Source organism: Cyrtonyx montezumae, unplaced genomic scaffold, assembly GCF_038088225.1.
Source record: "Cyrtonyx montezumae isolate F1298 unplaced genomic scaffold, pur_monq_1.0 scaffold_14, whole genome shotgun sequence".
Taxonomy (NCBI): domain Eukaryota; kingdom Metazoa; phylum Chordata; class Aves; order Galliformes; family Odontophoridae; genus Cyrtonyx; species Cyrtonyx montezumae.
This window is the reverse complement of record NW_027071870.1, coordinates 8673430-8688418: the sequence shown is the minus strand read 5'-3', so window position 1 is coordinate 8688418 and position 14989 is coordinate 8673430. Positions and strand designations below refer to the sequence as shown.

At 39.8% G+C, this 14989-nt stretch overlaps 1 protein-coding gene across 1 annotated transcript in view; it reads right to left on the bottom strand.

Moving 5' to 3' along the window:
• Positions 1-14989, bottom strand: part of GPR158 (G protein-coupled receptor 158) — a 179188-nt gene that overhangs the window by 104744 nt on the left and 59455 nt on the right. Inside the window, exon 3 of the mRNA XM_065731410.1 lies at positions 1869-1971. Within this exon, the coding sequence (XP_065587482.1) occupies positions 1869-1971 (103 nt within the window). The remainder of the gene's footprint in view (positions 1-1868; positions 1972-14989) is intronic.

The following is a 14989-nucleotide window of genomic DNA, read 5'->3' as shown; positions in this document are numbered from 1 at the left end:
TCACATTCTGAAATCATCAATGGAGCCTGGCAAACAGAGCTGCATCTAGTTGATTTAAAAGCAGTTCTTTATTAATGAGTTTTTCTAACCTCATGCCTATGTTAACTCACAGCAACATATGGACAAATCAAAGAGTCCCCAGATCATCTAACTCCAAGACCTTAAGTATTTGCATATGCAAACACTTCTGTGAGAAAATTTCGGCATATGTTAGATATTTAAAAGCAAAATTTCCAATCTAAGTTAGCCACGTTGGCTCCTCCTTCTATTGTACACAGAGAAAAGGGTTTATTTGCATGAAGTTAATTCCTCCATCTAAGGACAAGTTTCCAAAGCAGCAGGACTACCCTACAGGGCAGCCATGCTTTCCCTACTGACTACAGTGGAAACCAAGATGACTAATACGTGTCATGTATCTGCACTTTAGACAGCTGACAGCAGATAAAAATCCCATCCCTTATGATCAATACTGTTATTATCTCTAGCCTTACTATTTTTGAGCGTTTTTTGGCATTTGAACTAGGAATTATTTATTTATATGCTCATTCGAAGAGTTAAATCCCAATTTCATCATAACTCACTGTACTGCAGGAGCAACCAAGCATCATTTTTACAGTACTAAAAGATTCATACAGAGCCCAGAGAAAAATAACACTACCATAAGGGTGACTTCTACAACAGTCCACAATATGAAAAGGGAAACAAACACTCACCAGGTAAATTTCTGAATAAACACTGTGCTATTTATGCCATATATATTTACAGGAGATCTAATATAGGCTGCTAAGGGTGAGATATCTTGGCCAATTTATACTCAAATCAGATCAGTAAAAATGGGTCATCCTCTGACGTGGAGCAAACACATTTCTGGGACTCTTGGCTGCAAATAAACTTGAAATTCTAAAGCTTTCCTAATGTTAAAAAGCTACCTGCCTTTCACCTAAAATCAATGACACTTTTTAAATAAGAAAGTAGAACTTAGAAACTCTATTTGCAGTTCTTGAGTTCACATGGCATAATGCATTTAAACCAATTATCAGCTACACTGTGACACGCAGCCAAGAATCTGGGGAAGGAATTCACTAGCAAAGTAGGATGCATAGCAGGATGCCCCATTACACCTTTGAGCAACACCTTTACATTTATGACTGCAATATGAGCTGTACTAGCATAACTGCAACAGTTTTAGCACAGCAATTACATCTTGGTGGTGATACTTTCATATCATGAAAGTAACACACAGCACCTTTGGAAATGCTTGTTTATATGTTCTCCCCACTGAGTATCAGCTGAGTTTGTTTCCTTATTTCCCTTAATACAGGCTAAGTACCAAACAATGTGCTTTCCATAAAGCACAGGCTGCACATCTTCCACACCGTACCACCAGACAGACTCTCAGACCTGACCCATCTCTAATTCCGTTTCTAAGAATTAGAGTTTGGATGTGCTCCTTTGGATCCTCCTTTGAACATGAAGTAAAATTAAAACAATTGAAGCACTTACAAAGCCAGAGGCCAGAGTATTCCAGTTTGCCCTAACAAAGGAGAAAATTGCTAGATTAAATTCCTCAATACTTATGCTTGAAGACAGATGGCAGAAATCTTTACTTGCCTATAGCAAGACTTCTTTTCATATTTTTAAATTTATTTACAAATCAAATATTCTTAAAGTGGGTATGTTTTACAGGATCCTCAAGAGTATCACAAATGACAAACCAAACAGCTAGAACTCCTTAAGTGATTATATAATCCAAGAGTTGCAAACCACTGGGATTTCACTGTATAACCCTGACTAGGATAAAAAGGAGCCCTGCATTATTAATGCTCTCTATGCTTTTTTTTTTCCCTAACTCAAGCAAAGGCACTTACTCTGAAAGCTGTTCACTGAAAAGATGTTGGGATGATAGAATCCCTCCTTGCAAATACACTTGTAGGCTCCAAGCACAAATCCAAGACCTTTAATTGGCAAGCACTGTGAGAAAAGAAAAAAGAAAAGTAATGCAAAGGATCATACAACGATATACTCAGATGTACATTCAAGCATAAGAAAAACATTACAAGATACTGTAAGCAGACTTCAAAGAGGTGCCCCTTCCAGTCTTACAATATTTTCTCAGTGACTTTTCCCATCGCCATATATCACTCCACTTTTTTTCCTTGCAGTTAGTTACTAACAAACAGCACAGTTATAAACCAGCCTTTCCCATGACAATTCAAGTAAGTGCCAAATTGACTTCTGTCCCAGTGAAATGGGACACAGTTACCAGGCTACATCCACACTACAGTTGAGCACAGGCCTAGAATTAAGTCTGGCCCCAGATCCCACTTCAAATGTGTGCTGAGCCAGCCTCTGGAAGACAGAGGACACGTCCATCACACGCAGTGTCTGCAGAGTACAGCTTTGATCACACTAAGCCACATCTGTTCTGGCCTCCAAACCCTCACCAGGGTTCAGAGGGCTTTGGCTCACAGAGCATGGAAGGCTGTGGCAGCTTCTGCAGGCAGCAGGATGGGCTGGGATGAGGGCAGACCACCCTACTGGCAACCATAAATTGGTGGAGATTTACCAAGTTGGAAAAAAGTCAGCAACTGGTTAAACAAAATGGCTGTGGCCCTAAACCTGATCAAGGTCAATGACAGCAAATAGGTACTGAGTGGGAGCCACACACTTCTGAGCACTCCTGTTCCTTTTCAATGAAGTAACATATGAAACAAGTTTGCTTTAACTCAGATTCAATCTTGTTTAATTTCAACACGAAGACCACCACAGCAAATTTATGACAGTGACAGAGCACCTACTGTCAGACCACTTCTGTACAAGAAATAGGCTGTAACCAGCACAGAGAAAAGTGTTTGGCAGTAATGAAGTCAGAAATGCTGGTAAAATGATTTCTCCCCAGTAAATGCACATATAATTTTACCAGTTCAAAGTAGGCTACTGTGCTAGATGCCCCTCCCATCAATACAGGAACCAACACATAAGTACCAATTTGCTGCTGTGAATAGGAAGTAGACAGTAGTATTTCCTAAAGGAAGAACTATATTATCTAAGTAAAGCACCTTCTGCCCTCTCATTTCTGCCCCATTTCACTTGTTTGCAGCTGACTGTGACTTCAAAGTATGTTTAAATCTCTGCCTGCCTGTGGCTGGGAGGAAGGTGCAGAAGGCAGGGCTTAGGAAAAGAAGATATGAGTTTCAAAAATCAAGGGCAAAACAAGAGTGCTTAAGGAAAACTCAAATATTTTTCTTGAATTTCAGCTTTGTGACATAATCCTGCCCAACACAGAGAAAGCCACCTAGCTTTTCTTGCCCTCAAGTGGGCAGAGCTGTCTCCTCCCACATGCACAGTGCCAAGCACAGCACATCAGTGCAAACTGGTGGGTGCTACTGGGAAATAAGTAATCAGGAAACCAGCATGCACTAACACCAAAATTCATTCAGTCTGTGTAAACGTGAAAGTGGGAAAAAAAAGCAAAGAAAAGGCTCAAATCATTTTTCTTCTCACTTTATCTTCTGCAGAAAGGAAACTGTTGACAGGTTGGAGGACTGGAGAAATCAAAATGCGTAAATCCAGTGACAACAAAGCCTCTTTTAGCCAAGCACAAAAAAAGCAGCTAAAGAAGGAAAAAGAATGTGCAAGTTCTGTCATCTCCAGCACCTTTCAGTCATTGTGCTTCAGGAAATGTATTTCAGGGGAAAATCCTGTTCTTGCTTACTGGCTTCTTCCTTTATAGCATGAAGGTATACACTGCTGTAGATAACACACTTTCTCTCTGAAGCCATCAAAGAAAAGAGCAAGCTTCAGCTGAATCCTGTGAACACCACAGCACCGCCAGGACCACAGCCACAATGCATTCTCACTGCACAAAATCTTCACATAAAAACCTGTCACAGGCTCACGAATCTGCTCTGTATTAAAACGAATGCTTTTTACCAATGATCCTTTTACATACATCCAATATTCATACTAATAGCAGTTTATAACTTTTCTATTTTATTGTTTCTAACCAGTACAGAACCTGAAAATGAACAGAGTATTTCAAAAGCTGGTATCTTCTTTGATGTAAGATATTATCCTTGCTTCCTGTCCTTGGCAACCACTGGAACCACTGGTCAAAATTTATTTCTTGGAGTCCACATAATCCTTTGCAAAGACATAAAATACATCAGAAGATCAATCTGTTGAAAGGAGAGGAGGAAGGAAAGCAAGCCTGGATCCCCCCACAGAAAGCAGTAAGTTTCACACTATGAAATTGCACTGTACTCAGAGACTATTATCGTTGAATGAAAATAGAGCTATTTACAGTCTGTTTTGTTGCTTTCTTTGGTTTGGTTTTGTTGCTGTTGCTTTTAGTAGCAGTAGCAAGGCAGGGAAGGATATGGAATATCACATGGCCAAAAAGGGGGGGAAATACTTTTCCTAAAAAACTCCCCTCTTTTTGAAAATGACTTACAAGTTACTATTGTATTAAGTATTATGGAGATCATAGTCCTCCTAAGACTCTGCAAGGTACTAGGGGAAGGAAAAAAAAACACTGAAAATGCAGCCACACTTGACTTCGTATTTCAAATTTGAATTTCAGAGCACAAGAGCAGCTTTCAAAATCTGTATTTCTGCATGCATAAGGATGGCTGCCTTGTCTTAAGTCAACTCTTTGTTCAAAGACTGAAGTAAGAGTGAAGTATGATAAAAAGTAAGAGTAAGACATGATAAAAAAAAGCTTGACAGAAACATTACAAATCAAACTACACTTCCTTGCAGTGGCACAGGGCAGCACGTGTGTGATTTCTGAAAGATGCTATATAAGTAAGGGTTGATTTGTGCCTGGCACAGGAGTGCAGCCAGAGTGGGAGAGCCCAGGGGCTCCTTTCTCACCACTTAACAAACTGTCAGGCTCACATGGGAAAAGGAATGAGAGAAGAAAAATTCTGTTCACTGAAGTCACTAACAGTTTTATCACTGAAAAGGATTTAACTACTATATTTTCTCACTTCATTTACCCACTATGAGCAAGATTTTATTTTGAAATGTGTTTGCAGCCTCCTCAGAAGTCTGCATCATCCTTGGCCTTGTGTATGCAGCCGGGTGCCAGCAGCTTGCCTCTGGGCTAACAATGCTACTCACAAGCTTCTTCTCTTCAAATGCATTTTATTTCAAAAGGAAATGATAGAGCTGGTCAATCCATATCCTGCATTTCAGGGTTACTTGGTAGGCTCCCATGACTTTTCTTCTCTCTCCCAAGTGCATCACTGCAGATCATTCTTTTATTAAAATTCAAATATGAGAATGTGTTTCCCAGCAATGACATACTTACTATAATAATGTTGAACTGTTTAAATCCTGAGTCAGACAGAGCAATAGCTGATCTGATTCAGCTTGCAGCAAAGGCAAGCATCAGGAAAATATTTGTCTCAGGTGAGTAACTGATGGTTTGAAGCTTTTCTAAAAACTCCATGCTGCTTTTTTATGCCAATTCTCATAATTCTGATTTTATTCAGCTTTGGGACAGTGTAGGTAGTGATAGTAAGGAATCGCAGCTCATTCACACTAGTAATTAGAAAGCACATGTGATCATGAAAGCTATTATTAATCTTAGCTATATGTCAAAACACTCTTGAAACAGTAAAAGCTATTAGCAGCATGTATTTTATGAGGACACTTCAGCTACTAATGATAAATCACAAGAAGAAATGCCAATGTCAAATGAGGCACAGTGCTGGCAGGAATCATAGAATCATTAAGGTTGGAAAGACCACTACGATCATCTCGTCCAACCACCAAGCCATGCCAGTGACTGCTCAAAGTGACATCCACCCTTACTGGAAGCAGCACACTGAATGTTGTAGCCTGCAGTCTCCAATTCCTTCCTTCTGCAGAGTGGAGCTTGAGGAACTTCAAGGTACTTGCTCAGAAGAGAGTGAAGTCAAGTGTCGCGGTGTTTGAGTGCAGGTTTCTTGGTGTGAGGGCTCAGCATTAGAAACTCATCTTCAGCTATTGTCGTATATATGGAAAACACAGCCTCAGCTTAAAAATTAAGCTTTCTACAGACCAGATCATGAAAGCACAACAATTACATCAGTTTTGAGTGGTTAGATAGCTTGGGCACTCAAAAGTTCTGCAGCAATAACAGTGTGTAAGACAGATTTTTCACTATAGCTGAAAACAACTGTACAGGCAGGCTACAATCAGTCTACTTTTAGAGGAGAAAAAAACAAAAGATCCCTATAAAACAGATTGGAATTGTTACCATTAACCTGAATATCATTTTAAAACATACTAAGCTTTGCTTCTGATGAGTATGCAAACTGCATATGTTAGCAGACACCACAGGGACCAGTAAAGCCATTAAATAATGTCTGATTAGCTTGAAGGCATTTTGTCAGGGCCAACTTTCACTGACATTGATGACAAAATAAGACATTTTTACTATTAGCATGGGTTAAACAGTACTTAAAGAGTAAAATCTAATTCAGTTCCTTACAGTGTTAGCTGCATTAGAAAGAATTATCTTAACACTGAATCTTTTTTCCTACTGTTAGGACAATTCTGTATTTTACACAAAAGCAATACTGAAAATGCCAAACATTATCTGCAAAGAACTTCCAGAAGCTGTCAAGGAATACACCAAAATACACATAGGTCCTTTAACTTAGGACTCCTGGTTCTGTCAACTACTTCCACATTCATCTGTGACTTGACAGCAAATATTTCAAAAGTTAGCCTTGGAGGTGAGCCACGCAGTAATACAGAAGAGTGAGAAAGCTTGCCAAATACTGCAAGAATGAGAGGAATTTCCAAAAACCTTTGATGGAGAAAAAGCTGCACTTGTTTCTGATCCTCATGAAGGGTGGACTTCTGAGGACCAGAGTATTCTGTCTCACATGTTCACATTCCCTTAAGTTATCAACAAATCAGCAGTATTTTACAATGTCTTAAAAAAAAATTCTAAACAGATAAGTTTTATATTCTTCACTGATGTTAACCATTTTTAATCCAATTTTCACAGTTGTTCTACCTCTGCCAATAAATGTCATTATCTCCACTTCTATTACCACTACAATAATACAAATGACTTCATTACGAAATCCATTTTGTAGATTTGAAACCCTACTAAAAACTATTTCTTTATAATTTTATGCTTATCACAAAACAGAGTCTATTAAATGAGACTGTTTAGTTGGTGGTCACTGGTAAAACAAAACACCCAGATAGGTTCTGTCCATCAGCAGCAGGCATTTTATAAAGCAAATTTCTTTCATTCAAGCAGACAGCTATGCCATGCATCAGTCAGAGTAACTGATCACAACTCAAAATCTTTTTATTAATTTTGATTTATCCTGTATCCTCTACTGTCTGACAATGTATCACTCATCAAAAAAGGTTAATCTGGTTTACAGGATAGCATCAGAATTCGAATTTTTCTACCTGCCAAGCAATAACTCCACAGTTACAGACAAGTCTTAAATCCTCCATGTTGGGATGCTCCTCAGAACTGAAGTTCAGAGCAGTTTGATCAACAACCTGAGCTTTGGTAACTATAGATTCTTTTTGATTGCTTTCAATCTCATCGCCAGGCTTCATATAGAAAGGAAACAATAATTTTAAAATCATTATTCCTCCTCCTGCCCAGCAATGTGGAGAGCAGTCTGTCAGACTGCTGTTCAAGCACCACCATAAGGGTGATCTGACAGTTGGAAGCAGCATTTTATTAGTGCTGTCAAGAGAAATTTCCCTCAAACTCTCAGCACTTACAGCACTTTGACCTTCAAAGCTCAGTGCAGTATACTCACCCACTACAAAGCATGAGTCCACAGAGGTGGTGCATGTCCCACTAGCACACAGAAAGCACAGCACTCAGCATTTGCATGCTTTACCTGGCTCACACTGCCTTTTCTTCAGCACTGGGCAAGGACAAAGGTTTTAAACATGTTTAGGCAAGATGAATATTCATACTTTTGGGAAATAAATAGAAGCAAAAGTTCGTAACAAAAATGAATATGAAACAGCAATATACTTCACCAGTCTCGTTGCTTACTGCCTCTCATTCAGGACACGAGACAGATCATCCACAAAGATACATCACAAAATCCTGCATTTTGCTCTGAATCTTTGCTTTCTTTTCACAATATTTGTCCCCTAACTTTGCAGTAGTTCACTTCTAGATGATGACAAACCTGTGTGCTAGTGATCAAGCTCCCTATATAGGTTCATAGGTTCATTAGGTTGGAAAGGACCTACAAGATCATCTAGTCCAACCATCCTCCTATCACCAACCCTACCCACTGAACTACTCAATCAAATCCCTTAGCACCTCATCTAAACGCTTCTTGAACAGCGCTAGGGATGGTGCCTCAACCACCTCCCTAGGCAGGCCATTCCAGTGCCTGACCACTCTTTCAGAGAAAAAATGTTTCCTCAGGTCTAATCTAAATCTTCCCCGGCGCAACTTGTGGCCATTCCCTCTCGTCCTGTCATTATTTATCAGGGAGAAGAGGCCCACCCCCTCCTCACCACAACCCCCCTTCAGGAAGTGGTAGAGTGCAATAAGGTCTCCTCTGAGTCTCCTCTTCTCCAGACTAAACAATCCCAGCTCCCTCAGCCGCTCCTCGTAAGACTTGTGCTCCAGACCCCTCACCAGTTTTGTTGCCCTTCTCTGAACACGCTCCAGGGCCTCAATGTCCTTCTTGTAGTGAGGGGCCCAAAACTGAACACAGTACTCGAGGTGCGGCCGTACCAGAGCTGAGTACAGGGGGATGATCACCTCCCTGCTCCTGCTGGCTACACTATTTCTAATACAGGCCAGGATGCTGTTGGCCTTCTTGGCCACTTGGGCACACTGCTGGCTCATGTTAAGCTGAGCATCAACCAACACCCCCAGGTCCTTTTCCTCTCTACATTCTTCAAGCCATTCTGCCCCAAGCCTATAGCACTGCATGGGGTTATTGTGGCCAAAGTGCAGGACCCGGCACTTGGTCTTAATGAACCTCATCCCATTGAGCTCAGCCCAGCTGTTCAGCCTATCCAAAATCCATTCTATTCTAGGAATCCATTCTATTCTAGGAATCCATTCTACTCTAGGAAGATGCTTTGAAAGTCCTTCCTCGGTTGCTGTGATTCCCTTACAATTCAGATTCTTACCTTTTATCCGAAACTAATGCAGCCTTGATGACTCACCTCACTCCTCCATTGTCTACTGGAGTTAAAAGGTTTGGCTACACAAGTAAATTCCTTGGAAGGCTCACTCTAAATGACTGGTTTTGCTACTTAATGATAGTTCTCTCTCTGCCCATCACCTTTTTTCCCCAAGGTTTGCACTTAATCAACAAGGCCATTTCTGTGCCCAGGTGATTAAAAACCATTTTCCTTCATTCCTCCAGACTGCTATTTCCCACCCAAGATTAACTTCTCCTTTATACAAAGATACTGAAACCATAGTTTTAACATCACAAAAGCCAGCCAACTAAATGTTCTCTGAAACTCATGGCATAACAAAAACTTTCATACAGACCTACTCTTGCACTCTTTAACAGATTAGGGAATTAACTGTTTTGTCAGGATGTTCGTGACAGCAAACATTTCCCTGCCCTGTCTCCAGTAGAGAATGTTGCAGAGTCCTGCTGCACACAGCTTTGTTACCAGCTTTGTTGCCCTCCTCCAGACACTTTTAAGGACTTTAACAACCTTTTGATTTTGTGGAGCCCAACACTATACACAATACTCAAGGTGAGGCCACACCAATGCTAAATAAAGCAGGAGAATCACCCTTTTTTGACCAGCTGGCTATGCTGTGTTTAATGCCCCCAAAATGTGTTTTGCCCCCTTGGCTGCCAGGGCATGCTGCTGGCTCATGTTGAGCTGTCATCAGCATTCACAGGTCCCCTCTGCTGAGCTGCTCTTCCACCACTCAGCTCCTATCTGTACTTGTGTCCAGCACTGCTCTGTCCCAGGTACAGCCCCTGACACTTTCCACAGACATCACGCATCCACAATCGTCAAGTGCTCCAATTTATCAAGATCCTCTGTGAGGCCTTTTGTCACAAGCTTGGCAGTGTTCAAGAGGCATTTGGACAATGCCCTCAATAACAATATTTAACTTTTGGTTAGCCCTGAAAGTGGTCAAGCAGTTGAACTGATCTTTGTAGGTTCCTTCTACTTGAACCATTCTACTCTGTGATTCTGTTCTGCTGTTCCACCTTGCATCAGGAAGCAAAAGCAAAGCATCAAAATATCTGTGAAATCAGAAATTGTAACTTCATTTTTCTTGTCACTCTTGGCAGGGTTACTACAAATAACACTATTAGAAGAACATACAAGAGCGAATTTGGAAGGCAATTTTCTCAGAATCATTAAAAATGACAGAAAATTCAGCAAGCTTATCTGCACTGTAATTACTTCTTTCTCAAGAACTCACTAGTGGCAGAAAGGTAACACGTAAACCAAAGTAGCCTCTAGGCAGTAAGAGGTATGTATCACTCCCTATTCTACTTAATGAATTTGCCTGAAAACAGGATCTTGTGAATAACAAGTAACATGGTGTATCCGCTGGAGAGGACACAAACTGGAGCTTCCTCTCTATTATTCAGCATCTGCCAGAAGCTGGTTCACAAAGCACGATGGAGTGGATGGACTCTTCTGACATCGTTAAAATTAAAAAGGAAATTGTTTTCTATTATTAATTACAGAAGTATACATCTTCTTCCCAGAGCTCTCAGAAATGGTGAAACAGCATCTGGTAGCAGTACACTGCAGATGTGTAAACCTCAGCAGACAGTAAGATGCTTTGGAAGAGTTTGCCTCAGAAAATGTCAAGTTCACTTTTCATCTGACAAAGTAAATGCATTTTATTGGAAGCTACGTCAGAAACAGCACTAAAGACCTGCCAGCCTTAATGTGACACACACATAAAAGCCCACCCTCGTGGCATTACCTCACTTTTTAACTCTTGCTCTGAAATCACTCTGAGAGTCACAGTTATCACTGAGAGCAGTTAAGTCAGGACAAATGAAGGCAGCATGAGGATCAGTCCCAAATTCAAAGGTTTGAGTTGGTAACGTACTTCAAAGGTGACAACGGAAAAAGAAACAACTATCAAATTAAGAGTAAAAATGGTCAATAATTTCAGTAGTCTGAAGTTAATCAGATTTAGTTTCATATTTCAAAATAAATAACGTCCATGTGTTTTCCTGGGCTAACAGTTCCTGAAGAATGATGAACTATAATGCACATGACTGCAAGTTTTTATGTTATCACCATTCCCTCTTTGTCCCCTCTATTCTTGTTCTGTTGCACAATAAAATGCATCACCAGGAAGTAGGACCTTCACCTCCACAGGAAGGTATCTCACAGCAGCCTCAGGAACAAGGACTCTTCCTTCACCTCCCTCCCATTGACAGCACTCAAGAAACATGAGGCAGATGTTCAGCAGCCCAACTTTATCTCTATTGTTCACACACAATGACCGGTATTTTTTCTAATATTCTAACAGCACAAACTGGACACAGACGAGGCCTTCCAAATTTCTGTTCTGGTACTTCTACAGTACCACTATCTCAAACTACTGATTTCATTAAAACAAACAAAAAATACCTCCTGAAGGTAAACTATTTTGAAGTGTTTCTAAGTTTTCTGGAGTCTGAGGCAAACTCATTCACATGCCATCACTGCTTTATAGTTTTCAGGAAGTTTCTGAGTTCTATACCCAAAAGTTTTGTGGTTTTTTGAATAGTTATAATATTATGTTATTGTATTCATTCTTACAGGATTACAAAGCTACAGAATGATCCATGGCAGAAGCTTAAGGTGAAACTTTACTCCCTCTCACATCAATCATCCAAAGAGTTAGCTGCAGAAAATGTAATGAAAAGCCTAAAACCCAGAACTGTTTTGAAAGCCCCCCAAAAGGTCAGAAATGTCAGGTGAAAAAGCAAAGCTCTCTTTATTAGCAGCATGAGAACTCTGTGGAGTCTGTAGGCTTCTGGTTTCAGATGCTTACAAGTTCACAGGCATCTGATTGGCCACTCCAAGATAAATGCTTCAATGTGACTTACCTCCTAATAATTCCTTACCTTTCTCTCACCAAGAAAATATTTCCTTTGCTTATCTACAGACCCCTTTTTCACTTGTCTCTCTAATGATACATCGTTTTTTTCTTATCCATGGCCTTCTTGACGTGGGAGGGGAGGGAGGAAAGAGCTCTCTGTTTTGATTCCACTTGCACATCCTCAAAGCATCTCAAGATCGTATATTTTATACAGCTTTGTACCATAAGAAGTGCCTTGATGAATGAGTGTAAGTACCAGGGTATTCAGTCAGTATCTTACCAAAAAGGAAAAGTGAATAAATGAAAAAAGAAAAGGTCCTTGCTCTAAAATATCTTGCTGACTATAATGTACATACTATTAAAGTATCACTGTGACCACCAAGAAGGTTACTGCTGTAACTCCTTGCTCTCCTTATTATCTCATTTGAGACTGGGATGGTGATTGTAATTGCTCCAACCTGTAAAAATTTCCTGTTGGGTGTTGGCAGTAACGCTGGCTCTGGCAGAGCAAATTAAAGACACAGAAGTTAATTATATTGAAACTAAAGTAACTTTGGGAAATGTATCTAGATGTGCTCAGCATTTAGCTGATTTTCAAACTGGAATCTACTATAAATGCACAACTGCATTTCCCTAGTGAACTTTCACAGGCTTTTGTTACAACAATTCGCTATTTCGTGACAGAAAAGTTCCCTGGGTAGGGACAAAACCTAAAGAAGTGAGCAGGCAATTGAATTTAAAGTCTCAATTTAAAGAATGCATCTTTCCACCAACAGCTAAGTCAGCTCAAGTGTCCGTTCATTCACCTTCACCTTTCACAGGTGAGAAAGAAGAGTAACACTCATTTATATACTGCACTGACAATGAATGCATTTTCCCACTACAGCTTTCACAGCTGTAAGACAGATGACTTAACACAGAAACACTGCTTTCATCTCTCTTTAACACCATACAAAATTTGACCCAAGTATCCACAGTAACTATTAACTATAACCTGAAAACCTAGGAGTATATTTCAGGCTCCTCAGGCACAACTGAAGCTCCTAAATATCTCCTGTTAAGATTCCTAAATAAACACATAGGAAGTGAAAAAAGAGATGTCTCTTGCACTAATCTTTTAGTAAAAAAGAAAAAAAAAAGTACATACTACTGTTAATGCAGAATAATAAATAAATCACAAAGTTAATGTTAAAAAAATCTTACGCTTGATCTTTGTCGATCTTTGTTTGTGAAACACATTTGTACCTACACTAAAAGCAGCGGATGTAACAGAGGAAGTGGATACCTGTTAAAATCATCATCAGCCATAGCTGATGAGCCATACCTCTATATTTTGATTTAATATCTCTAGGTTGCAAACAGTCCATTTTACAACTGTTTTTCCAAAAGTAACTGCTGACTCGCTCAGTTAGTGCTTTAATGGACTACTTCCAGTTGCTGTACAAGTTAGGATTCAGATTAAAAGATGGGTTTGGGAATGAGAGAATTCTAGCTGTATGAGTGTAGTAAAAAACAACACCAAGCAAAAGTCCACCAAAATGTAGATATAGTTTAGTGTAATACAGCAATGAAATCCGGGAGAGAGAAGGTGAGAAGGGGACCATAGCCAGAAGAGAGCCCACAGAAGGAACTTGCTAGGGCTGCAGCCCAGGTTGGTCCTCTGGTGTTTCTCACTATGTTGGTACAGTCCCTCAAAATAACCTGGGCCACCCAAATTACCTCTTCCAGTCAGAAAACTGTATATAAGCTTGACTTATTTTAGTTTCTCTCTTGTCAAACTAACAAGAGTGGTGGATTTTAGTATATACCATGGACCCCATCCAATACCTTTCTCTCTCATAATTTCCCCATCTTGTAATCTCCAAATCTGTCAGACAAAGCCATTTCTCCTCATGCTGAACTACAGCTGAAGAAATGGATTTAAAAGGCAAACTAGCTTTTAGTGGCACTATGTCAAAAGCAGCTGGAAATACACAGTGGTTCATCAGGAAGGACAGTTCTTCAGGAAATGGTTAGTGGTTATCTTCAGAATCACAATAACACGCTCTGAGCTGCACAGAACAAAAGATGTCTATGGTCATTGTCACATACATTTGATTGTAACAGACACTTGAAGGATAAAATGAGAAGGATCCAATTCTATTCTCATTTGTCTTTCTCTTAAATACAGTCCCAGTGACTCCAGTGCTTCCAGTCATCTTGATATTACTGCTAAATGGTGCCAGAGTCAAATCCACTTCACTTCAATCTGGCTATATGCTTCAATAAGAAAAACAAAAACTCATCTTCTGTAATATAAATTCATTTTCTGAGACTACTAAAACATTATGAAACTTAAAGAGCATAGATCCATGTAGTCTCAAGGACCACCTATGACACAGAATAGGTAGGGTTGTATTTACACTACCCTCATACAGCTTTTGCTCTTACTTTCAATTAGCAAATAACACTTCCTTAGCCACAATTCCCCAGGTCCACATCTAATTCCAGCTTTATCAGTGAACACTTTCCTACATGTTTAATCCTCAATTTCTGTTTTTCTTGATTCACAGTTTCAACAAACCTTTCTCCTTATATTTTAGAGTAAACTTGACTGGAGACGCCAACCAGTTGCCACAGAAACTGCTGGATCAGCAAGTGAAAAAAGTCAAGAAGTGGTCTGTGGGGTCTTTGAGGGTGGACAGGAGTTGCATAATGGTGTGGACTTGAATTACTTTTGCTAAAAAGTACTGACCATATCTGGTGCCAGAGAGACTGTGCACACAACCTGAACTTCACTGGTAGGAATTGCAACAGGATCTTTCCAAGAAAACTGAAGATAGTTTGGAATATGTATTTGTAGCATTATTAACCAATCTGTAGCAGTATTAACCAACACAGCTATTATGTTGGAAAAAAATCATGGCAGAATTTCTGACAGCCTGGAGATAGTTGCTTTTCATTAAAAAA